The 24,638-nt window shown below is 45.9% G+C and overlaps 2 protein-coding genes across 2 annotated transcripts; both read left to right on the top strand.

The window, feature by feature from the left end:
• Positions 1–41: 41 nt before the first annotated feature.
• Positions 42–4,194, top strand: COQ7 (coenzyme Q7, hydroxylase). The gene is made up of 6 exons (XM_033167648.1): positions 42–155; positions 1,235–1,437; positions 2,373–2,487; positions 2,579–2,718; positions 3,385–3,453; positions 4,032–4,194. The coding sequence occupies exons 1-6, from the start codon at positions 89–91 to the stop codon at positions 4,107–4,109; spliced, it is 672 nt and encodes a 223-aa protein (XP_033023539.1). The 5' UTR covers positions 42–88; the 3' UTR covers positions 4,110–4,194.
• A 4,459-nt stretch (positions 4,195–8,653) lies between these two features.
• On the top strand, positions 8,654–11,861 carry ITPRIPL2 (ITPRIP like 2). The gene has a single exon (XM_033167770.1). It carries the CDS (start codon positions 9,609–9,611, stop codon positions 11,127–11,129), a length of 1,521 nt encoding a protein of 506 aa, XP_033023661.1. The 5' UTR covers positions 8,654–9,608; the 3' UTR covers positions 11,130–11,861.
• Positions 11,862–24,638: the final 12,777 nt, after the last annotated feature.

The raw sequence follows: 24,638 nt of genomic DNA, 5'->3' as shown, positions 1-24,638 counted from the left end.
TGTGTGTTTCGTTGCTAGAGTGGGCGCGGTCGGGCAGGCAGGTGGTTGCGACGTCATCATCCCGCGCCAGGAGCCCGTGGGTGGGAGGATGGCGGTGGAGGCGGCGGGGCTGCAGCTGCTGCGAGCTGAGTGCTGGCGGTCCCTTTGCAGGGAAGGTAGGGCGGGAGGGCGCCCGTGGTGTAGCCGTCCCTCTCCGGGGATGTTTTCCTTCATGCCTCCCCGCTGCTCCTTGCCGCCCTCTAAACGTCCTCCCCCCCCCCATTCCTGCCCTGTCCTTTTCAGTCCCCTTGACACGCCCTCGTTCGTCGCAATGGGTGGCGGTGAGGGGGACGCGCTCTGTGTACGCTCAGAGGCACGCTCGGTCATAGCTGCATGATTTACATCTTACTCTTTCAGCATGCAGTCAGGTTCCTGCAGCAGCTAATAGAATAGTACGCTGCAACAATAATATTTAATGCGTTATAACTCGTATTTTAACTTAGTAAAATAGTATTGTTATTAATGATACACTCAGTGTATATTTTTTTTTCTGGTTGGGGGGCGCATACCCCTAAACATTTTGTGAATCTTTGTACAAAAAACACTGGATATAATTAATCTTATTATTAGTAATACTAAATATTATATTTTCAGTGATTAATTTTTTAAAATAATAATAAGAATGCTAATAATTTGTTAAGCAACAAGAAGCAGGGAGCAAGATCAGGTGGACAGTTCTCCCAGTGAAGGGATGTACAAAGTACAGTAAAGTCTCCCGAAGATCCAAAGCTGTTGTTATGAAGGCTGTCATCCGGATAAAGAAGTCTTCCTTCATCAATTGAAGGAGTGTTAGTTAATGCTTTTTCTATAAATTCATAGAAGGAACTACATTCTTAAAATCAACTCAGTTTTTAAAAAAAAATACCGGTATATGTGAAATATTGCAACGGGCACCAGCCTTTAGGATGTTTCTGTTTTGCTGCTCAGAGAGAAATGCTGCTTTTAAGAACACCTTTTCCACCTGCAGTTTTTATAATTAGTAATGATAATTTAATTCCCTGGAAAACCCCTTCCAATTTAAAGGGATTTTATGGCCTTTTTAGTTGATTTAATTGAATGACTAACATCACAGCTGTAGTTATTACTAAGTAGTAATAAACTTCCTGGCTGCCCTCCTCCCTCCCCATTGTTAGTGAATAGTGACAGTATTCTTCTTCTGACTTTTTTCTGATAAATAAAATGTGTGTTTTTACAGGTGGAAGAAGAAGAAGATGGCATTTGCCGTCCTTACACTCACCTTACAGATGCTGTAGTACTGGAACGACCTATGAAAACATCAATAAGCCAGTTGTTGACCGTATAATCAGAGTGGATCATGCTGGAGAATATGGGGCGAACCGCATTTATGCAGGACAAATGGCAGTGCTAGGGAGAACTTCAGTAGGACCAGTTATAAGGGTGACTATTTCTAACTATACCTGTATTTTTTTTCCCTCCAACCCTTCTTGTGCTTTATTTGTTCATTTATTTATACAATTTACTATCCGCCATTCTTCACCCTAAGGTCCCAGGGTGGGTTACGCTAATTAAAACACAACATTAATATTAAAATACAACATGAAAAAAATGTAAGTGAAGGCCACCTGATATTATGGATACAACAATTTATGCTGTACCTTATTGTACACCACTTAGAATCTATAGTATTAAGTAACACACCTGTTCACTCTTGACTTTCGATACTTAAGATTCAGATTTTTAAAACCCACTTCATTTTTGTAATTTTAACTTGTTTCAAACCGTTTTTCATATCTGTTTGATCCTGATATGGAGTGTTCCTCAACCCATTGTTTGCCAGTTCAGACATAACTGCAAACTCTGGTTTGGTTGAATGGTGATGTGAGGCAGGCATGTGAGGAAAGGAGAGTGCTTATGGTCATGGGCTTTATTCCCAGTCCTCCAAACCATGGTTTAGAGTACAGCAGTACCTTGGTTGTCAAACTTAATCCATTCCGGGAGTCCATTCAACTCCTGGAAACATTCGAAAACCAAGGCGCAGCTTCCGATTGGCTGCAGGAGCCTCCTGCACTCGATGCTGCATAAGCCGTGTTGGATGTTCAGCTTCCAAAAAGCGTTCGCAAACCTGAACACTTGCTTCCGGATTTGCAGCATTCAGGAGCCGATTTGTTCGGGAGCCAAGCCGTTTGACAACCAAGGTACCGCTGTTTTGGAGAAGTTGCATCAGAATGCAACAACAATGAAATAGTGTTGAAAATGACAGCAGTGCTCTTAAATCTACAATGCATCCTGAAGGCTGATATTGTTTATCCTGGGGGTAATTTTCCTTCCATGACACTGCGGTTGTCTTGCTGAATGCCATTTTTTTAATGCAGAAAATGTGGGAACAGGAAAAGGACCATTTGAAAAAGTTCAATGAATTAATGATCTCATACAGAGTCCGGCCAACCATTCTGTTACCTTTCTGGAACGTTGCAGGGTATATGTTAGGTGAGGCTAAACCTTTTCCTTCACGTTTCCTTCATTTTTAATTCAAATACATATATGGGGCACATGTTTTATTTAAATGACTTTGCAACAGGTGCTGGGACTGCCTTGCTTGGAAAAGAAGGTGCAATGGCTTGCACTGTGGCTGTAGAGGAGAGCATATCTCACCATTATAACAACCAGATCAGGACACTTGTGGAAGAGGATCCAGAAAAATACAGAGAAATATTAGAGGTGTGTTTTAATCCATGGTTGGCTAGTTTTACGGTCAACCCTCCAGGGGATGAAGTGTAAAATAGACATTTTTTAAACAAACATTTGGGATAACTTTTGAAGGGTGATGGGAGGGTCACAAAATCTGGTGAGAGCTATTAGGAGACTCCCATGCCCTTCACAAAGTTACAGTTCCCTAAGTGGTTTGACAGTCAATCCCTCTTTCCCAGGGAACTCTGGGAATTGTAGTTCTGTGAGGGGAAGAGCAGTCTCCTAACAACTTATGGCCAGGGCCGGCGCGTCCATTTAGGTGGACGCCTAGGGTGCCGAAATGGAGGGGGCGCCGCGCCGCTGGCCCGCCTGCGCCCGCACCTCCCACTAAAGCAGGCTTTGGCGGGGGGCGCGCCAGATGATTGGTGTCGCCTAGGGCGCCAGAAGCCCTAGCACCGGTCCTGCTTACGGCACAATCAACAAACTACAGTTCCCAGATTCTTTGGGGGAAGCCATGACCATTTAAAGTGGTATGATGCTGTTTTAAGCAGATGGGGCCTTACTTATGTTCATTAGCTTCAGTGGGTCTGCTCTTAAGTAGGGCTTAGGGGCTACAACCCTGTGTGTTCTGGCATCTCTGTTGACTTGCATGTAAGACACTCAGATATTCATCCGGTACGTTTGTTTTTAAACAAGGTAATAAAGAAATTCAGGGATGAGGAGATGGAGCATCACGACATTGGACTTGATCATGATGCAGAACTGGTAGGTGCCAATCATTAACTCCTCAAGCTATCCATCATGGCTGGTTTTAGCAACTGCGATCCATGTTAGCGGGTGGTTCCTCATCACCCTGGCATGGCTCACCACACATGGCGGCCCCAAGTCCACACATGGATAACTGGAGCTGTGAGCCCCCCAGTGTTTTAATCAGCCCCAAGGTAGCATTGCTCCAGGTTCCTTTCAGAAAGTTTAACAGAAAGGCCACCATTTAAATTCCCCAGAATGCCATTGAATTATGCTTATGTCGAGGCCAGTGTTAACTTTTAAATGGAGGATAGGTCTTGCCTCTCCTCAGAGTGACAGCTGGCAAGATTGCAGGGAGCTTCCCAGAGGACACTTTGATTGGGTTTTGGTTTGCAAACCTGGATCTGATCCTATTAATGATTTTGGTGCAGTTATGGCTGCTTGCGTACATGGACCAGTGGTTTAACTCTTAATATATGGTCTGTTGGATGCCACTTTTGGAGTTTCTATGGTGGCATAAGAGACTCTGAATTATTCAAACTTAAGCTGCAATGTGTATTAAACATCTTCTCTCTCTCTCCCCCCCCCTTCTATAGGCTCCAGCGTATTCCATTTTGAAGAATGCTATACAAATGGGATGTAAAGCTGCAATTTTTTTATCAGAAAGAATATAGTGACGTTTTGGGAAATAGTGTAATAACAGTTTTGAATAAATGGATTATTAGAGCATCATTCAAATAATATATAAGTAAAATCATACAGCGATGCACCTTTTTTCTTCCTGTTCTGTCCATACAAACGATCTCCTAGTGCTTATAGCAGCACCACAAACACACAAAAAACCCGTAGGGTTGATGGGAGGGCATGATACCTTGAACCAATAATTAGAGTTTGATCATTAACTTGGTAAGAAGGATAATTATATATACATGTAAGATAGCTAACTGCATTTTAAATGTAACTGAAAAGGTGTAAACACCCACAGCATATATGTGGTAGTATAGAATACAAGTACCATTGTAGCGACCCAGATCCTTATCAAAATCCCTTTCCAGATCCTTGTCAAAATCCCTTTCCCTCCAGTTGTAAAAGGGAAGCAGGAGGCGGCTTGCAAAAAAGCTTTTGCAGATCCAGCCCCCCTCCCGGCTGCTTAAGATCAGGGACTTAAAAGTGGGGAGACTTGCAGAGACTTTTGCAAGCCTCCTTCCTCTTTCCTTTTAAGTTCCTAGGTTCTTAAAAGGGAAAATGGAAGCAGCTTTCAGAAGCATTTCAGAGTTTCCCCCAGTCTTGTGCCGATCTTGTTCCAGTCTTTAATCAGCTGATGAATGAGCAGAAATTGAATCCTGCTTCCCAGGCTATATAAACAGACAGCGCAGCCAATGGAGGATTAAATTGGGTGGTCCTGCACATCAGATGATGTCACCGGTGATGTCAGTTGATGGATGGGTGTGGTTTGAGGGGAATAGCCTGGTGGACCAATAGCCCATGGGCTTGAGGCTCCTCACGCCTGCAATAGCTGGAGGGAAATAAAACAAGCATCGCTTCCCACTATGATGTCAACTATTCATGTTGGCTACATTTGATTGGAATTAAGTCTCATTGAAACCAGTGCTGAGTAAACAAGGTTTAGGATTGAGGTGCAGTTGTGGGGTGTGGGTGTCTTCATTCCAAGTAGGGAAGAAAATGTCATTTAAATACTTTTACCAGGAGTTTAAAGTGACCACGAGCAGCTTTATTTGTGCAAGGCCCCTGTTTTGGGAAAGGTCAAGTGACAGCAAAGAAAACCATGTTGGACATGTGCCGAGTACACCCGCCCAATGGCCTCTGATATGGTGAGGGATGGGCAAGCAAAAATAAATAAATATGCTTTTCTGCTTTGGAGTTAGGTCCCACCCACACTGTACAGTTAAAGCACTCTTATACCACTTTAGGAGTAATGGATTCCAACCCCCCCCCCCAAAAAAAAGAATTGTGGGAACTGTAGTTTGCTCAGCATGCTGAGAATTGTTAGGAGACAAGTTGCTCCGTTCCTAGGGGAAAACCATGACTCTCACAGTGCTACAAGTGTGCTTTAAATGTATGGCGTGACTCTGACTTTATTTGCCACTGCATCCCAGTCCTGCTTATTGACCTTTATACAAAATGCATGTGTGCTTGGGCCCAGGTCCAGTGTGATGAGAGCCAGTGTGGTGTAGTGGTTAAGAGCGGTAGACCCGTAATCTGGTGAACCGGGTTCACGTCTCCGCTCCTCCACATGCAGCTGCTGGGTGACCTTGGGCTAGTCACATTTCTTTGAAGTCTGTCAGCCCCACTCACCTCACAGAGTGTTTGTTGTGGGGGAGGAAGGGAAAGGAGAACGTTAGCCAGTTTGAGACTCCTTAGGGTAGTGATAAAGCGGGATATCAAATCCAAACTCTTCTTCTTTTGCCTCACCATCCCCACTGACTCCCTGTTGCTACTCAGCTTCATAAAAAAAGTGTCCCCGGATTCATTGAAAAAAATCTGGTAACCATAGTCTAATGAAGACAGTATGAGGCAGGCACCGTACATGAAGGGAACGGATCTATCAATTACAGTTTCTCATTTTCTTAGTCTTAAATTCAGTTCTGTACATTTCTGCAGCAATTCACTATTTATTTATTTTTTAAACCTGCATGAAAATTGTCAGTATTTCAGTGTGGATTTCTCCCAGCGCATTTTTTTTTTGTATGCAATGTTGCCTAATGCACACATTTCTGCAAACCAATTTCCGCTCGTGTGTATATAGTTTTTGCTGATGCATGTGAAAATTGATGTATGTTTATGTACAACTTTCGTTGTACATAAAAATGCATTTTTGCACATATTCCTTAGCTGCAGAACTGTAGCGGTCTGGATGTTTAAGTGGGTTTGCCCTTAAAAGCAAATTTAAATGAATCCTCCCCCCCAAAAAAATCCCTAGGTAGTAAAAGTAACCTTTTAATCCACTGGGGATGACCATGTGTGTGCGATGAGATATAGAGCTAGTGTTATTCCGACTATTGCTCACCTGTTTATTTAACGCAGAAGACACTTGTCCATCTAGAGCTCATTATTGTATTGTGGGATTGTCCAGCACAAATTAAACTCTGGGCCACACCTCAGTTCATTATCGTAGCGGCATCTGCTTCTGATGCTTCCTTCGGCATGCCAATGAAGATTGTCAAGACCATCCCATGTTCAGAACAAAAAATGCCAGTTTCTTAATGTTTCCACTTATGACAACAAAACTTCCCCTCCCAAACACTTTTCAGCTGGATTTACTTCTCTCCACGCCAGATGTTGGGAACTTTGGGCCCTCCGGATGTTGCTGAACTACAACTCCCGCCAGCCCCAGGAAGCATGGCCAATGGGCCTGGGGATGGTGGTGGGAGTTGTAGTTCAGCAACATCTAGTGGGCCAAAGGTTTTCCACACCTGTGCTGCAGCTCCTCAGTGTTTTCTCTGGCCAGAATTGAACCTATTGTTGCTAACAGCTCACTTTTATATCTTCACATTCATCAAAGCTGACGTCTTGCGCTCTTTGCACTGGGAAGAATTTAATTCTTGTATGGCTGTCAGTGTGACTGTGAGTACGCTCTGAACCTTGCCAGTTTCCTTGTCAGGGCTGCAAGATCTATTACAGGTCTGGTTCCTTCCTTTGACATCTCTTTCCTTTGGACATTCCTGTTCTGTCACATTTCAGTGAGAAAACACATTTCTCTTACTCCCCCCCCTGCCCTCTCTGGATCCTGAGGGTGCCTTCTTTGCAGACATACTTTAGCAATGCTTTAGGGCAATAGATAATCTCTTCAGTTGACATACAGTATTGCTTTGCTTAAAAGTCACTGCCTTCACCTTAACTGGAACCTCCTTTTCCTCCACTTTGGGCAGGTTATGTTTTGTCTTGTCCTTGTAAATATCCTTACCGGTAAATTTCTCCCTTTTGTGCTTGCTGATTACTGAACTAAGGCAGATTCATAAATGAATAATCACTGTATAGTAGGTGAAAACTACTGATTCCTATGGAGTAAGGAACATTGATACAGGATGATCATGTAACATAGAAGCAAAAAACCCCACTTTGTTTTACATTTGGCTTTTTAATATTTTTTTTACTGGTGGGTGTCTGATGATGAATTTGGCAGCTGAAAATCTGATTTTAAAACCCTGAATGATGCACACTAGTGTTATAGGTCAGTGTGGAACAGGGATTCCCCCAGATCTTTGGGTACCAGGTTTGCCCCTCTTGATTCTTGGGTTGCTAGGGTTTGAACCAGAGCTTTGATAATTAGGGTGAGGTGACAGGCTGAACTTCTTTTCCTTCCAAACAGAGGGGGATAATGGCCTTGCCATTAACCCATTGCAAAATCCATCTACAAGACAAAAGTCCCTATTGTCTCCCTCCTAAGAGATGGGAGGGTGTGGTGTCATTCAGGAAAAAAGTTGTCCTTTTACACAGAGGGTTTTTTTGGCACCAAGGAGGAGGAAGTAGGAATAACTCCATGCAGCTGCTGGGACAGAGGTACAGAGATGGTATTCAGGATGCCTTGGAAAATCCAGTGCTGCCCTGCTGGAGGAATAAGCCCCTCTTGAGATGTAATGCTCTGAATTCCCTCCATTGAAGGCGTTAAGTATAAATATGTGCACATAAACCATATTTCTCTGCTGTGCCTTGATTTCTCAATGAAAACACAACCCTGGGTGAGTGCCTGGAACCCCATGGAATTCTGCTACCAGTCAGCAGAGACTCTGGATGGTACACAACCTTTATAAGACATCTATCTATCTATCTATCCATCTATCCCTCCCACCTTTTCCCCAGAAACAGGACTCAAGGTGGTTTGCAAAAATAAAAATACAGATAAAGCCATATAAAAGGTTATTTTTAAAATGTAATTAACTACCTGCAGGTTTAAAGCAACGCTATTTTATTTAAGTAAATAGTTTTCCTTCCTTCCCACTTTTAAATAGCTGTCAATCTTAGGAACTTATTCTCTTATCTCTTCTGAATGGATGAAGCCTCTGAGCCATCAGGAGAGCAAAAAGCATTCAGCCAATGGACTCATGGCTGGACTTTGGTGCAGAAGCCCCAGCCCCCATTCATTAGAATGAGCAGCATGCACCCCTAAAAACACCCCCCCCACATACTACATACTTACATTCTGGAGTAATACTAATTACCTTTGGAAGATGGAAGCTGCCAGGCTGTTAAGTCCAGAGTCTAAAACAAGAATGCGAAAACCTGAGCCTCTCCAGATGTGATTGGACTCCGGCTCCCATCATCCCTGGCAAATATGCCCAAAGGCCAGGGCTGATGGGAGCTGTAGTTCAGCAACATCTGGAGAGCCAGAGGTTTCCCCTCCCACTCTTGGACTACCAGCTCTGATTTCACATCCACCCACCATCCCAGTCTTTGTTATTTCCTCGCTGAGCTCATAGAATAAGTGACGCGAAAAAGTTCCTCTTTCCCACTCGGAAGAGGAAGCTTCAAAAGCCCCATTCCTCCCCCCCCCCCCTTAAGTAACGGTCTGCGGGAAAGGCTGAAGAGGGGAAGAGGCGTTGGAGGAGGCCACTTTGGCGCGCGCTCCCCCCGCATAGTCCCGGGACAGTAAAAACTGGAGAGGAGGAGGCGGCGGCAAAGAGACAGGAAACCGCGAAGGAAAGCCGTCCTCCAGGCAGAAAGTTTCAGCCAAGGGAGTTTGGAGAGGACGAGAGCGAGAGGGAAACGCGAGGAAGCCGAGATCTGATTCCAGGAACGGGGAAGCTCAGCTTCCAAAAGTATTCTTCAGCCCGTTTCAGAGGCGGCTGGATCCCAGCGCACCAGCAGATCGGAGATCTACCGCGCCGGGGGAGCGGGGAAGAGGAAGAGGCCGCCCAGCCCAAGACAGTGTTGTCGGCTGTTGCCGGGAGGAAGGAGGCGGGGGTATCGGCTGCTGCGCCCTGGGCCCTGCATCGCGCGTCCCGGTGGACGGGAAAGGATCGCTGGGTGGGTAAGGAATGACCTGCTGCTGATCCGCTACAATGGGCTGAAGAGATTTCACCTAAAAACAGAGAACCTTGACGCTCTCTTGACTACCAGGACCGCTTGAGTGTCATGCCCTCTGTGCGCGCTCAGAGGTACTCTTTGCGCCGCAGGCTTCCCGACTGAGCTTTCCCAGCGCGCAACGAGGCGCCATGACCGCCTACAGACTCAACTTGCGCGTCTTCTGGCCGCTGGTGACGTGCGGCTGCACCGCGATCCTGTACCTCTTGCAAGCGCTGAGCAGCCGAGCCGGCGAGGGCGCGGCCCTCGGGGACTCCGGCTTGGGCGCCCCGCTGCTGAAAGCCTCGCTGCTCCTCTTGCTTCTCCTGGCCTGCTTGGCGCTGTGCTATCGCGACCGGCTGCCCAGCCGCGCCCAGAGACCCGCCGGCCTCGCGGAGAGCCCCGAGGGTGCCTGGAGTGAACTTCGGCGGCGGCGGCAGCAGCGCCGGCGCGACTTGCTGGAGGAGTTTTACGAGCAGCAGTTGCGGCTCTCGCCCCACGTGCTGGGCCACAGCAAGGCACACGTCAGCCTCGTGGTGGGCGAGCTGGTGCGCGCCGGTAAGGCTCCGGACCGGCTGGCGTCGCGCGGGGACTTCGTGCAAGTGGGCAGCGCCTACGAGCAGCACAAAGTGCGCAGCCCGGACTGCTTCGACGTGCTGGTGCCTCTGCGGTTGCCGCCTCGCCTGGAGCTGCGGGTACAGCCCCGTCGGGGGACCGAGGCGGGCCTGCTCGGAGCCTTCGTGTGCGCCCTCCAAGTGGCTGCCGGTTGCGCGCACGACGAAGCGGGCAGCGGCCGAGGCAACGGCCCCTCTCCGCGCGTGGCGGGGGCGCTAAGCGAGGCGCTGTGCGTGGAGCTGCCGTCGGCTCAGGGCGGCGGGCGCCACCTGTCGTCGGCGCTGGTGCTGCGCTGGTTCCAGGGCCACGTGCAGCGGTGCCTGGGGGCCGTGCGCTCCCGCCTCCAGGAGCGCTGCCGGGTCAGCTTGGCCGTCGGGCCCGGGCGCCCGCTCACGTTGCATATCGCGCCTCGCTCCGACTACGTCTGTTGCCACCTTTCCATGGCCGTGCGCCTCACGCCGGCCATCCCGTTCGGCGAGGCGCTCTACCTCACCCCTTTGCCGTCGGCTCAGCCGCCGGCTCCCGGGAAGCTGGGAGCCTTCTGGACGCTCAACGTCTCCAAACCGGAGCAGAAGCTGCTGGGCTTCTTCAAGGAGCAAGCTCCTGCTGACTCCTGCCACCTCAAGTGCCTGCAGATCCTCAAGGGGCTCAGGGACCTGGGGGGACGCTCTTTGGAGCAGCCTCTGGGCGCTCAGTGGAACAGGATCCTTTCCTCCTATGTCCTCAAGACGGCGCTTTTGTGGCTCCTCCTGCGGGGTCCCTTGCAAGCTTGGGAGGACCAGTTCCTGGTGGAGAGGCTGGAGAACCTCTTCCTGTTCCTCGTGGAAAGCCTGCAGAGGCGTGAGCTGTTGCACCTCTTCTTGGGGAACCCCAAGCTCCCCGAAGCCCTGAGCCTGCCCAAAATCCTCAAGGAAGCCGCTCCGGTCAACCTGCTGGCCGACTTTGATGGCCCTACCTTGGACAAGGTGGCCGGCCAGCTCTTGAACACTTGGAAGCAGGCGCCCAAGATGATCAAGATGTACAGTGGCCACAGATACAGGAGGAAACATCCTGCCTGAGGTCGGAGCAGAGAACTCTCAGTTTAAGGGAGCACCATTTGGGCTGTGTGTGCCTTTGCTCAATTGTGGCCTTCATAATATTAATGGCAGAGTTGGAAGGGATTGTAGAGGTCCTCTAGTCCAACCCCTGCTCAAAGCATGATTTGACGGGTGAGAATAAACATCTACAGAGAGATTACCACCAGCCTTCTGCTTAAACACCAGCAAAGAAGAGACCCACTATCTCCCTAACGGCCCAGCAGCTCTTACCATTAGGATGTCCTAAAGCTTAGCTGAAACCTGTCATTTTCATCCTTTAGGTTCTAGTTGTGCCTTCTGAAGCTTCAGAGAACAAGTTTTCTGTGTCTTCTTAGTGAGAGCCCTTCAGATATTTGAAGACCATTATCCTGTCTCCCGTTACTCTCTTCTCCAGCTGTTAGGGCTTGTTTTCAGACTTGTAACTATCCTCTGAACCAGAGCCACCTTTTGTTGCTGAACTACAACTCCCATTATCCCTGGCCTATTGGCCATGCTTGCTGAAGCTGATGGGAGTTGCAGTTCAGCAACAACCAGAGGACCAGAAGTCCCCCACACGTGTGTTGCCTTAAATGCATGATCACACTTAACGTTCAGCCTCTTCACACCTTTGAATGGCTGTTTCTTGGAATCGCAGGTGAGAAGAGCCCAGTTGGGATCAGATACTGCTTATAGGTTTCCCATGGGCACCTGGTTGGCCACAGTGAAAGCAGGATGCTGAAGCTGATGGATCAATTTTTGTATGAACAGGAATCTGCCATTAACGTCAACAGTAGCCTCTGTTCTATAATCAATAACAACTTTTGGGGAGGAGAGTTTTGTCAGAACTTATGAAGTCCCTCCCCCTTACAATCCTGATCCTCTCCAGTTGCTATTTTTAAATGTATAGAACACATGTTTACTGTAATTACGCATTCGATGTAATGTGTAGTTTGGCCCGTAGGTACTTACATTTGGAATGTGGTTAAGCCATCACAATGGGTCTGTCCTGCTCATACGTTTTTCACATGGTTTTTGCTGTCTCTCGAATGCACCACTTACTAGATGCAGAGCATAGTAGAGCACATGGTCTCCCAATTGCGATTACCTCTGATATCTTAATGCACGCCGGTGCATTTGGGAGCAACATAGAACATAGAACGTGGGTGCTTTTTTAAAAACATCAAAAGTGAGTGCAGACGTTGTCCTTAAATACACAGGTCTGCACTACTGCTGGGTTATTTTTATGGGCTTCAAATTAAATAGAATAGTTCTGATATCGCAAATCAAGTAGTGGGACAATTTTGGGGAGAAACACTGTGCCTTGCACCTTGAGAGTAAACACAGGTTTGTCTCCAACTGAGTTCTGCTCAGGGAATTGAAATGAGTGGACCTACAAATTTGTTATTCTCATTCACTTCAATTGTTGTGTTCATAATATGACTGAAGTTTGACGTAACTTTGATTTTTGGGGGGAAGCGAGTCTGCTCCATTTCCTCTGGGTGTATCAAGGTGCAGAATTTCACCCTAATAAGCACTTGCAAGCCTTCTTCACCCAACATTTCTTATTACAAGCTGTTGTAGTGTGGTGGGTTCAGCTTTCGGACATTTGTACTAGCAGGTTGGGATGTATGTTGTGCTTGAAGGGGGAACCCGTGTATGGAAGTATCGTGCAGCAGCTCCTCTGGGCAGCTTCCCTTTCAGGCAGGTATGGGGAACCTGTGTCCCTGAGATATCACTGAACGACAACTCCCATCAGCCTCAGCCAGCATGCCCATTGGTCAGGGAGGATGGGCATGTTCCTAGAAAACCACAGGTTTATCCCTGCTCTAAGGCATTACAGCGGAATATTTTGGCTGTGTGTGCACTATATCTTGAAAGCACTTGTCCTCAAAGAAATCTGGGCTCTGTCAAGGGTTTGTTAAGCGTTGCTGGGAATTGTAACCGTGTGAAGTGCTCATAATTCTTTTGAAGGGAGCGCATGTGCTTCAGATGTGCTTTAAAGGTATAGTTTATACACAGACGACAAAGCCAGAGTCGTGTACAATATCCAGAACCGCTCTTGGCCTTGACTCGGAATGTGCTTATAGCTACAAGAGCCCTTTATCTCCAGTGTGGGTGAGGATTTTTTACATGCCACCGCGCTCAAACTATTTGAAGTGATGTGGTATGCAAACTCACAGCCTGCACTTATCTGAACGGCTCATGTGACCCACGGTCACATTTCCCCCTGCCCAGTTGGAAACAAAATTGGGTGTCCTCTGTCGTGTGATTTGGCATTGAGCCCGAGGACCTGAACTGTTTCCCTAACGTCTCGCGTAATGTGGGTCAATAATGAACACCAAAGATGGGGTGCCGCGCTGGATGGTGATGGTCAGGGAGATGGTGTTAATGGGATATGAAGTGGTGACATTTTCCCAAGAAGGCATGAGAGATCTACCTGTAGCTGTAATCCGAAGGGAAGTCTCATCTTGGGGACTTAAATACAAATATGTGTTCAGAGACCAAAAATATTAGCACTTTATTTTCATAAAGGCCTCTTGTTTTTATTCTTGCAGTGTGCATAGGTTGTGTTAAACATTTTTTTCTCTGAAGCGCCTGAGCAACACTAAGCAAAGAATTGGGTAAAAGAAACAAGGTACCCAGATTTTCAATAAGTGCTGTCAAACCTAAATCAGTATTTTGCTTTAACCAGCTGCCTTGCTGAAAGCTACTCTCCGGTGTGTGATTTAGAAGAATCCAGCTCAGGCGTGTATAAACCCTCTTGTTGCTTCTGACAACAAACTATGTCTGTTGACTGTTCCAGTGAATCTCTTGGTGCTGCGCCAGGCTAAAGTCTTCCCAGATTAAAATCAACAGGAGCTTGGCTTTTTAACCCCTTCGTGTACAAAAGCACAGCATACCAAAGACTTGAGGACGTCGTGCTATGCTCTCCTGTGCATAGCTCTTGAAAAGCAAGTCCCACTTACGTAGTACGATTTCCTCCTGAGCAAATGAATGTACATAGGATCGGGGCCATTGTGAGCAGCGGGAGCAGACCCTTCCGCCCGCAACTACCGTACTTGCAGTGCTTAGCCACAAAAAAGGAAATAAAACTGAAGGGGGTCTCTGTAAGGGCTCTGGCATCTGCCCGAAGGTGTCAGGTGTTGGCGCCAACCCCAGCTGCTTCACATGTCCACATAAATATAGGTACAGGGATATTGCCATGGTAGCAAATAATGTGATCAATCACAGCCGGCAAACTGGTCTGGTATCAGCAAAGAAGTCAGTTTGCTTTCAGTGGTCAATATGACACTGAGTTGGTTTTATCCCCCCCTGCCACCTGAGATGGGCTATTCCAGCTGTTTTTGGACTACAATTCCCATCATCCCTGACCACTGGTCCCACTAGCTTAGGGATGGTGGGAGTTGTCCAAAAACAGCTGGAGACAAAAGTTCGGGAAACACTGGGCTGCATGGGCCTTTTCTGATTTTGGAGGCCCGGTGGAATGGCGCCTTACTTTCTGTTTCCCGTGTGAGGTTGCAAAATGATCCTTTGTGTCTTGTGCCCTTGTAATGCCAGTTTTGACACCGTTACTCAGCAGCTTTCTTGAACTGTTTACATGTAACATGTTATGTTATTTTATTTTGGAGGTGTAGACGCTTTGCGTCCACTGTTTGCTAATAATTAGTTTCCTTAGGCGTGTCGGTGTTTTGGGGAGCCTTTTCCAGACTGAGGGCCACATTCCTTTGTGGGCTACCTTCTGGGGGCCGCATGCCAGCGGTGGACAGAGCCAAAGGCCCAAAATGGGCAAAGGGATGAATGAGGCTTTCTTATAATAGGGCTGCATTTCCAGAACAACCTCTTGTTTCTACACACACCTCTCTGCAGCCTTCTAGGCAAACGAGGTATTATCAGAGTTCAAGGATGCACATTGAGGAGCATGTAGATCTGGGCTGGTGGGATATGCTGTGTGGGGGAGAGTGCAAGGGTTGTGGAGTGCCTAAGGGTCATATAGAACGGTCTGGAGGATCAAGAATGCTGCCGCCATTGTTAACAGGCTGCATCAAGAAATATGCCATTAGTGAGGTGGGTGGGGAAGTGCGGTTGGCTTTGGAAATGAAGGGAGATGGGAAGGAAATGTGTCGGAAGACAAAGTTGGAGCAGTAGCCAGGAAAATTTAAATCAAATGTTTGTGGAGGTTGGAGAAGGGACTGGGAAGGAGGTATAAATGAAAGCATTGGGGGGGGGGTGTTTGTGTTATGAGACTTTCCGCGGGGGCAAGTTGTGAGACTGACGCCCAGGGCGGGACGAAGCCTCTGTGCCTTCCTGGCTACTCGAATCCAGGGGCACATTAGTAATATGTGATTGTTCCCCAGCTTGGAAGAACAACACACACAAGCCAGTAAGGCTAAAACTACTTTATTGCAGTTAAAATGCAGAGTATGTCTCTGCGTAGCCACCTCATGAGTTCAGAGCTGTCTGTAATGGCGTCCAGCATCTCTGAGCCAGAACTGAAAGTAAAGAGTACAACAGTACAGTAAAAACATCACGTGTGTGGGAAAACTGATAGGGCTGGTGGCTTTCCCACAGGATGAAAACATGACTCACAGTCAAGTGACCTCGCTGCTGAGGCTTTTCGCAGCTCGGCTTGTAATAATATCACAACAGTTTGGGCGTGTGGCAAATTAGTTCCTAAGTCATTAACAATATTCCGTTGGCTGATACCAGGGGCAGGACCTCCTTACTGGGACTCTCTTAATGGGAAGGCCTGACAAACCCTGCTTTGAGACAAGTGTTGTGGCAGGAAAGCTCCGACGGTAGAACACGAGATTCTTAATCTCAGGGTTGTGGGTTCATGCCCCGCGTTAGACCAAAAAAAATAAATAAATTCCTGTATTGCAGGGGGTTGGACTAGATGACCTCGTGGTCCCTTCCAACTCTATGATTCTATGATATTCTTGGCACTTTATAATTGAATTTTGCTGTTAGGGCAGAGACAGTTGTTTCGTTTTGTTGGTGTGAGCAAATGGCTTTGCTCCAATGTGTCCAACCTGGGTGTATATGAAGATGTAATGCTCATTTAAGGTGGGGTGGGGAGCCTCAGGCCTAGGGGGCAAATATTCCCCCCCCCCCCGGCCTCTCTGTCTGGCCTTGGGTCTCACTCTGCTCCCCAGCCACACACCTCAAGGAACTTTGCTTTACACCCTTCTTGAGTGATTTGGAATTTGACCTTCAACTCTGATTCTGCCGCTCACTTGTGTTAGCTTGGTGAGCTGTGGTTCCTGCATTTCAGGGGGTTGGACTAGATGACCCTTGGGGTCCCTTCCAGCCCGACGGTTCTGTAATTCTGTGGATGGAGGATAGGGAGGTGTGTGCATAGAAACTGGCCTGTTGCGCAAAGGTGGGACTCATTTTCATTGCCCCACCCACTTTTGCCTCTGGCCCCACCCATCACTTGCATGCAGCCCCTGGAAGGCTGTTCAGAAGGGTATGCAGCCCCTGGGCTGAAAGAGCTTGGACTAATGTAAAGAAGGGTTCCAGGAGACCAGTGTCCAGGCGGAGGGAGCCTGAATGTGAATACTTGGATTTAATTATCTGAAGGAGATGCTTGTTATGTTGGACCAGAGTGATCATTTTAAGATGTGCTTGACACAAAACCTGTGTGTGTGTGTGTGTGTACCTTGCACACATTCGTTTTTCCGCTGTTGTTTTTGCATGCCTTACTCTCCAGCCGTTCAGTGTGAGTCATCTCTCCATCTCTGCAGAAATTAATCATTAGGAGTTGTTATGGGTGGGTTGAGAAAGCTGCAGGATGGAGGGCTTGTTTGTCAAATAGTCTCGTAGTCTAATGAGAGACTAAATTGAAGAGCCACGCAAAGAAGCACGTTTTGGACACTGCTGTGTGGCTTCTTTCTTCTTTTTTTCACCCCTCCACCCTGCACACCATATTTTGGAAGCACTAGAATCTAAGTCCAGGCTCTTGTTTCTCAGCCATTGAGGGATACACATGCATTTAACCGTACACACTTAACCTGGGAGTAAGCCCCACTGAACACGGCGGGACATCTGAGTGAAACATGCATAGAATTCCATTATAAGATAGTCTTGCAAAGCAGTCACTTCCTTAGTCTCCTGTGGTGAGCAGTGATTGCCTCCAGGTGACCACGTATGCCACACATAGGCACTAGTAACTTTTGCATACTGATTTCCAAAATTGATTTCATATTTGCAGTATTATAGGTACATCTTGCAGGCATGGCTGGTGTTGGTTATAATTTTTCTCATTCATAGAATCACTCAGTCAGGACTCCGGAAATGTTCCTATACCTCTAGGGTTGTGTAGAAGTAACAATCTGGCTCTAGTGACGTTTCCCAAAATCATAATCTTTGGTAAGCAACTCCGAAAGGTGGGAGACATGAACCTGATACCTCTCCCCATTCACATAGTGAAATAGTTGAAATGAGAACTTGCTTTAAGTTGTGTCCCCCCCCCCCCCAGCAGAAGAAACCATTCCTCTCTCAGGTTTTGCATCTTGTTGCAAAATAATGCAAACGAAACCTTAACTTTACAACTGACAATTGTGGTACGATAATGGCAATTAGTTATCTATCAGACCAAGTGTGTTTTGATGCTTATTGGAAGATGCAAAAGCACAGTGTTATTTAATTGTTTAAAATTTGGAGGAGCGAAAAGTGGTGTTAAGATGTTAATGAAGTTTTTTTAATGTCATGATTTTTTCTTGTTTATGAAGTTAATAATAATAATAATAGTAATAATAATAAAATGTGCTCACTTTTTCCCAATAAAAAGCTTATCGTATTTGAATCTTGCCACTAACAATAAACAGCTGTTTGAAGCCTCCTGGGCTTGCTTCTTTGCGTGCCAAAATATGACATGCACACAATGGTGAATGTGCTCCAACAGGAAGTTTTCTCAGAGAGGGCTGTTGAACAGGAGTGGCATGAAAGTCTAATCACTTCAAGAACGCTTCTGCAGGAGAAGCACACAGCAGATTGTGCCTCACTGCTTTTTCTTATACTCTGCTCAAAACAGTTTCTCTGGGGTGGATGTTTCCCACCAACCAACTTTGGGTGTCAGAGGTAGGTGTGTTGCCAGGCACCTAAGGGAATCTGGACAGAGGGCTGTGACACCTTTGCATAAATATATCAAGTTGCTGGTTGCCAAGTAAGAAAGGAGGCAGGTAGTTGGCTGAGAGCAGACTGAGCTTGGTACAGTTCCCAACTTTCCCTAACAGACCAGCCTCCACTGGGATAGGGATCTGCTAGCAAATCTCAGCACCCTTAACTACAGTTCCCAAGATTATTTGGGGAAATTCATGTGGCCATAGATAAAACAGAGCTATTGAGTTAATGGGTCTTGGGTCTGAAGTCAGCATAAAAATGCTTTTTATTCCCATGGTTCCAAATATGAAAGGGGGGGGGGTGTTCCTTAATGCATGCAATGATGGTAATCAAAGCACCTTCATTTTGTTCTCATGTATTTATATAAAAAGAATCCCCCCCCCCCCGATGCATCTATTTTATCAAAAGCTTAAGAGTGACTGGCATATTGTTTGTTATGACTAATTGTCTCGACAAGAATAAATTGGACTGGATATTTTTGTTAGAGCCAAATACATTCCCTCAACAGTTACCAGATGGAAGCAAAACACGACATATAAACGGGCTGGTACAAGGATGTCACCAGCTCCAAGCAACACAGCATCTTTTGCAACAAGGGCTTGCCTTTTTTATTTTTATCAGTGACAATCGGATGACGGGGCGGGAAGGAGGGAAGCAATTTGTGGTTTTACATAATTTATTTAACTATGCACTGTAATATAACCACCTTTCTGTCAAGGCAGTTTACAATTTAAAATGTTAGAAGGAACAAATGCTGTAAAATATTCTCAGGCCAACATCAGAAGTTGGCCTTGTCTCTCTCTCCCTTCTGCCTTCCCTCAGGGCAGGCCAGCCTGAGTAGCCCAAACCATTTCTATGAGCCTAAGCTCCAGCAAGCATGGCCAATGGCAAGGGATGATGGGAGTTGTAGTCCAGTTCCCCATATCGGAAATAAGCAATATGAACTGAGGGCACTGCTATCAGGGGTGCCAACTTGAATAAAATACTGGTTGAGGGGGCGGGTAAGCCCCACCCTGCATAATCGATCACATTACATGGTACACACCCACCATCTGAGTGGCAATGCCCATCAACTTTGAGGGGGCCTGACCCCGTCAACTATTTTATTGGGGGGGCGGGGCGGCGAAGGGACCTCAGCCCTTAGGAGTTGGCTTCTATGATTGCCATGCGAGTTTCTATTGGGCTGATAGCTTCTATTGTAACATATAGGTGTATTTTGGATGTCCATTCTTTATTGTTTTAAAAACTAACTTTAGTTATTGTTTTCACACTGTTCCCAAAACTATTTTTGGCTGTGGTATGTTTGGCAATCCCCTTGAGGTGCTTGTAAAAGAGGATTCATAAATAAAATACTACCATTAATACTTATTGACTGCCCCTTGGCAATCCTCTTTCCACATGGCATTATGTGCCCTCAATGGAGTCCTTCTGCTCAGCTGTAGAGGATCTTCCTGGCTTGGAACCTAGAAATTCAACTTCCTGAATAAATGAAGCATTAGATCAGCCGTTATAAAGGAAATGAATCATTCCTCTGTTTATCTTGAGATAGTTGTCTAGCCACTGCCTAATGCATCTTGGTTTTTTTGTTTTGTTTGTTTTTTAAAGTTGATTTCATTCCAATTCTGGAAATACACACACTAATCCATCCAATAATTTGTGTTTAACAACATCTGGAACACCTACTGCACCCATTAGTAGGGTTAACGGGGTTTATAGGATTCAGAGACATTTTGCTAGGCTGGTGCCGAACACGTCAAATATCCTGGGGCGTTCCTTGGAGATGACTCTCGCTGCCTGACAGATGGTCTTGTAATTCATGGCTCTTGTCAAGGAGCCAATCTCACATATTAATCACTCAAAGACATTCTTGCATCCATCTGCAAGGAGTAAGGCAGAAAGCCCATGCCAATCTGCAACGTTAAAACACTGACAACAACAACAACAAAACAACAACAACAACAGTGCCACAAATAAAACCAATATATTATTTTAATTTGTAGCACAGAGTCGGGTTTGCGGAGTGGGGAGGCTAGGCAGGGGTGATATACACCAGTTTAAAAGAATTGAAAACATTACTTATTTTATTGGCATTTCATTTCTAGAAATGAAGGAAGGGAAAGAAAGAAAGAAAGAAAGAAAGAAAGAAAGAAAGAAAGAAAGAAAGAAAGAAAGAAAGAAAGAAGAGTAACCAAAGTTACAAAAGAATAACTTCCGATTTTCCATCTGCCGGTTACATAAAAAAGAAAATATGGTTATTTAAAACCTTCAGTCCATTATCAGAGTTGAGGGACATATTCCAGCCAGGCAAAAATACGGAAGGAGAGTGAAAACCGGGGTCAGTAAGAGGTGTGGCTGGAGAGCGGTTGTGTAGCTGTGTGTCTTGAGAGAAAGGCCTTGAGCGTTGCATTTGTCCCCTGGGCCTTTCATGATGGCTTTGAAACCATGACTCGGTCTTGCCTCAGAAGCTGCTTCAGTGTCTTACTGTCCTAAAATGGATTTGGTTTCTTTGTGGAACTTGTGACATGTTTCTGATTCAGTCCAAGGAGAAAGGTTTGGGCACTCACATGAGGCTTATAAACAGCCCTGTTTAGGGAAGTTTTTAATGTTTGATCTTTTATTGCGTTTTTCATGTTCTGTTGAGAGCCGCCCATAGTGGCTGGGGAAACCCAGACAGATGGGCAGGGTATTATTATTATTATTATTATTATTATTATTATTATTATTATTATTATTATTTCAAACTAGTCTGTTCATGGGAAGACCCAGCCTCATTTCCTACAAGACATTGCTGAATCACCAAAGATCAATCCTTTTATCCAGGCTTCCTCAACCTCGGCCCTCCAGATGTTTTTGGCCTACAACTCCCATGATCTCTAGCTAGCAGGACCAGTGATCAGGGATGATGGGAACAAGATGGGTTACATTTTGGGATATTTGCCATGAGGCAGTGATCCGCCTGTGGTTGATGCTCCACATATTTATATTATCAAACGAGTGCTGGATTTTCAGTGTGAGTCATGAATTGTTTGAACTTGTCTCCACTGAGAGAACAGTTAAGAGCACAGTAAGTGGGGAATGGCAATATGAAAAAGAGACGAATCGCTGGGATTTATGAAAGGGGATGCAGGGAAGTGGCCACCTGTGGTTTGGAAACTGTATTTTTAAGATACTTCTTACTGTGCTGCTGGAAGAAAAGAGGATTAAACAAAAACACACAGGCACCTCCAATTAGGATGTGGCGGATGGCCTGATAACAAGCAAGATCCATCGGAAGTTGGACCAATGCTGAGGCAGCTTCTGAGGTAAAACTGGGTCATGCTTTAAAACACATCATAAAAGGACATAGGAAGGGGACAGAATGTGGCCAACTTGTTATTTGCTTTATTAATGTGCAGAATTCAAGAAGCAGAAAGGATAGTATGGTACTAGAACAAGAGCAAGAAACCTCAAGTCAAGGGCTGGATATGGCTTTCTAGGCCTCTCTCTCTGGCTCTTGGATCTCTCTCTAGGCCAAACCCCTCACTGGCTCCATTAGGCATGCCAAGTGTTTTTGCCTGGCTGGAATATGTCCATGTACCCTGATCATGCTTCTTGCATGTCTCAACGGAGGATAGAGAGTGTGCATGCGTTAGAAATCATGTGGAGACAGATGATGTTCATGTATTCATCCCATGTCCAGAATGGAAACTAACCCAGGAATACGATCAGTATTGTCTATTGTTGCTGTTTCAGCCCACAAACAATACATGTTTGATTATATTTCCTCCCTGTCCGCCGCCATTTTCTTTCCTTTCCATTGGTCAGAATAGGGTAGAATAACATAATGGTAATGTGATTAATTTCATAAAATTATGCCACAAGATGAATAAACTTTGTTGTTGTTGTTAACAGCACTGCATGCAGCAGAATGGAAACAGCACTGCATACAGCAAACATGGGTTGGAAAGAAAACAAGATGCCTTTTTACACCTGTAATTCTGCATTAGACCAATGGTCCATCAATGTCATGTCACAGCCAGGGTATTCTTCATCAGAGGAGGACCTGAGACCCCAGCCTTACACCAAGCCCTGGATCAGGCTTCATATGGGGGTGAGGAGTCGGGATCCTGCGGCGATGCCAAGGAGGGGTGATCTGCACCCAGAGTGACATTGAGGCCAAACAGGTCCCAAGCCCAAGGGAAAGGCATATGGAAACCCAGAGAAGCACCTGACCACAAGCAAGGACTATTTGGGATTAAAGGGGTCCTGGGAAGTGAGACCCTCCTCTCAAGGAGACCTTTGGAGGAAAAGGAGTTGATAGGGGTCAGCCGAGGCTGGAGTATGGTTCCAGCAGCTCCAGCTCAAAAACATCTGAAAGAGGAGGGAGGGCCCCACAGCTCCCTTAAACCTGGAACCAGACCTGGTGGTTCGCTACCTCCATTCAATATAAAGTGGGAGTTGGGAAAATTCAGCTCTGAGCAGCTCAGTATTTTTTCCTCTAGATGTCACCCTTCTGCAATTCAGCCCTGAGAGGCGCTGCACCGGCTCCTTTAAAAGCGCTCTTCTAGTCCACAAGAAAGAGGGGGAACTAGTGGAAAATCCTACCCTTCTCTAAGCAATAGTGTCAACTAACAGCTTATTTAAAACAAAACAAAACAAGACCTGGTGTGCGCATACACACATACAAATAGTTTTGAAAAATGAAAGTTTGTGAATACCCACGTGAAAATATGTTCCCTTTCTGCTTGGCAAACAAAGGCAAAGATGAAAGGTGCTGAGGAGAGGTCGAATGCAAGGGTGGGGCAGAAGGCCTGAGACCAGCCCACTAGGCGTGTGTCCCTTGTGACTAAGGCCACAGTCACACCAAACATTTAAAGTGCTGTGATACCACTTTAAAAGGTCATGGCTTCCCCCCCAAAGGATTGTGGGAGCTGTCATTTGTTAAGGGTGCTGAGAGTTCCCAGAATTCTTTGGGGGAAGTCACGACTGTTTGTCCCTGTAAGCAACGTAGCTGCTGTGTTCTGCATCAGCTGCTGCCTCCAGACCAACCTCAAGGGTATAAGTCATATCCAGAACATGTTCATTAGTGCGATACAGCGAGTAATAACTGCAGTCTTGGTTTGGAAAAGGAAGAGTTTCCAGGTCAGAGGTTACTACAGGTCCCTCCAGACCGGATTCTTCTTAAAAACTAGCAAATGCTATATTCTGCAACGTGCCACTGATGTAGCAATAATGAATTTGTGGTGGACCATCCACACAAAGTTCTGGATAGCCAACACATCATTGTGCTTTATTAGTTGTTCTGCAATGCTTCCCTAGTGTTGCTGCATTATTGCCATCTGAAGGGGGCATTTTTTCACTATAGTGTGGGACAAAACAAACTGGAATAGTTTATATGCTCTATGTGGGGCTTCCCTTGCACCAGATCCAGAAGCTGGAGTTGGTGCAGAATGTCTGTGGGATAGCTCAGTCATAGAGCAAGAGACTCTTAATCTCAGGGTCGTGGGTTCGAGCCCCACGTTGGGCAAAACGATTCCTGCATTGCAGGGGATTGGATTAGATGATCCTCATGGTTGCTTGTCAGCACATGACATATGTGCTCAGAAATCTGCACTGGCTGCCAATTTGCTGCTGGGCCAGATTCAAGGTGTTATTATTAGTATATAAAGTCCTAACAACCTGGGACCAGTTTACCTGCTAGATCGCCTTACTGCTTATATGTTCACTCAATCTAAACACTTCAGTCTGTGGTCCATATTTGTTATCAATCTTTTAATGTGGCAGGGCCTACACTTTGGAACTCCCTGCCTATGGATACCAGGCAGGCGCCTTCACTATGCTCTTTTTGGCTCCTGCTAAAACCATTTTTGTTCAGACAAACTTACCCAGATATCTAGAATGCTGGTGTGCTTTTAATTAATTGTTGGTTTTAATTTTTTGAATGTTTTAAATAGTTGTTTTGTTTTTTTACCAACAGTTTTATTGGTGTATTTTTTTGTAAGCCACTCTGAGGCCTTTTACAATCAAGTGGTGTGTGAATTTTACGAAATAAATTTTACAAACAGTTGTGATGTAAAAAGTTACACCAGGAAGTTACAGGGCACACAATGATTGGCAAACAAAGCAGCATGCCTACCCTAAAACTTTTGCAGGTGCAAAGATGATCAAAAGTGTGGGATTGCATATACTTGTCCCGATGCTTTCATGAACGCAAAATGCACAATAAGAAAGGCATCTGGATGGGCTCTAAGTATCAAGTAGATTTGGCTTCTGCTGCTGCCATATCACAAATTCAGTACTTAAATGAGTTGGGTTGGATCAAACAGTATGTAAATTTCACATTGGTTACCTCTCTGCATAGTTTTAACACCCCAATCATTCTCAATCTGTTGTATCCATGACAGTTTGCCA

This window comes from Lacerta agilis, chromosome 13 (genome assembly GCF_009819535.1).
Source record: "Lacerta agilis isolate rLacAgi1 chromosome 13, rLacAgi1.pri, whole genome shotgun sequence".
Lineage (NCBI taxonomy): Eukaryota > Metazoa > Chordata > Lepidosauria > Squamata > Lacertidae > Lacerta > Lacerta agilis.
Note: the sequence above shows the minus strand (reverse complement) of the source record. Positions and strands in the feature narration are given on the sequence as shown.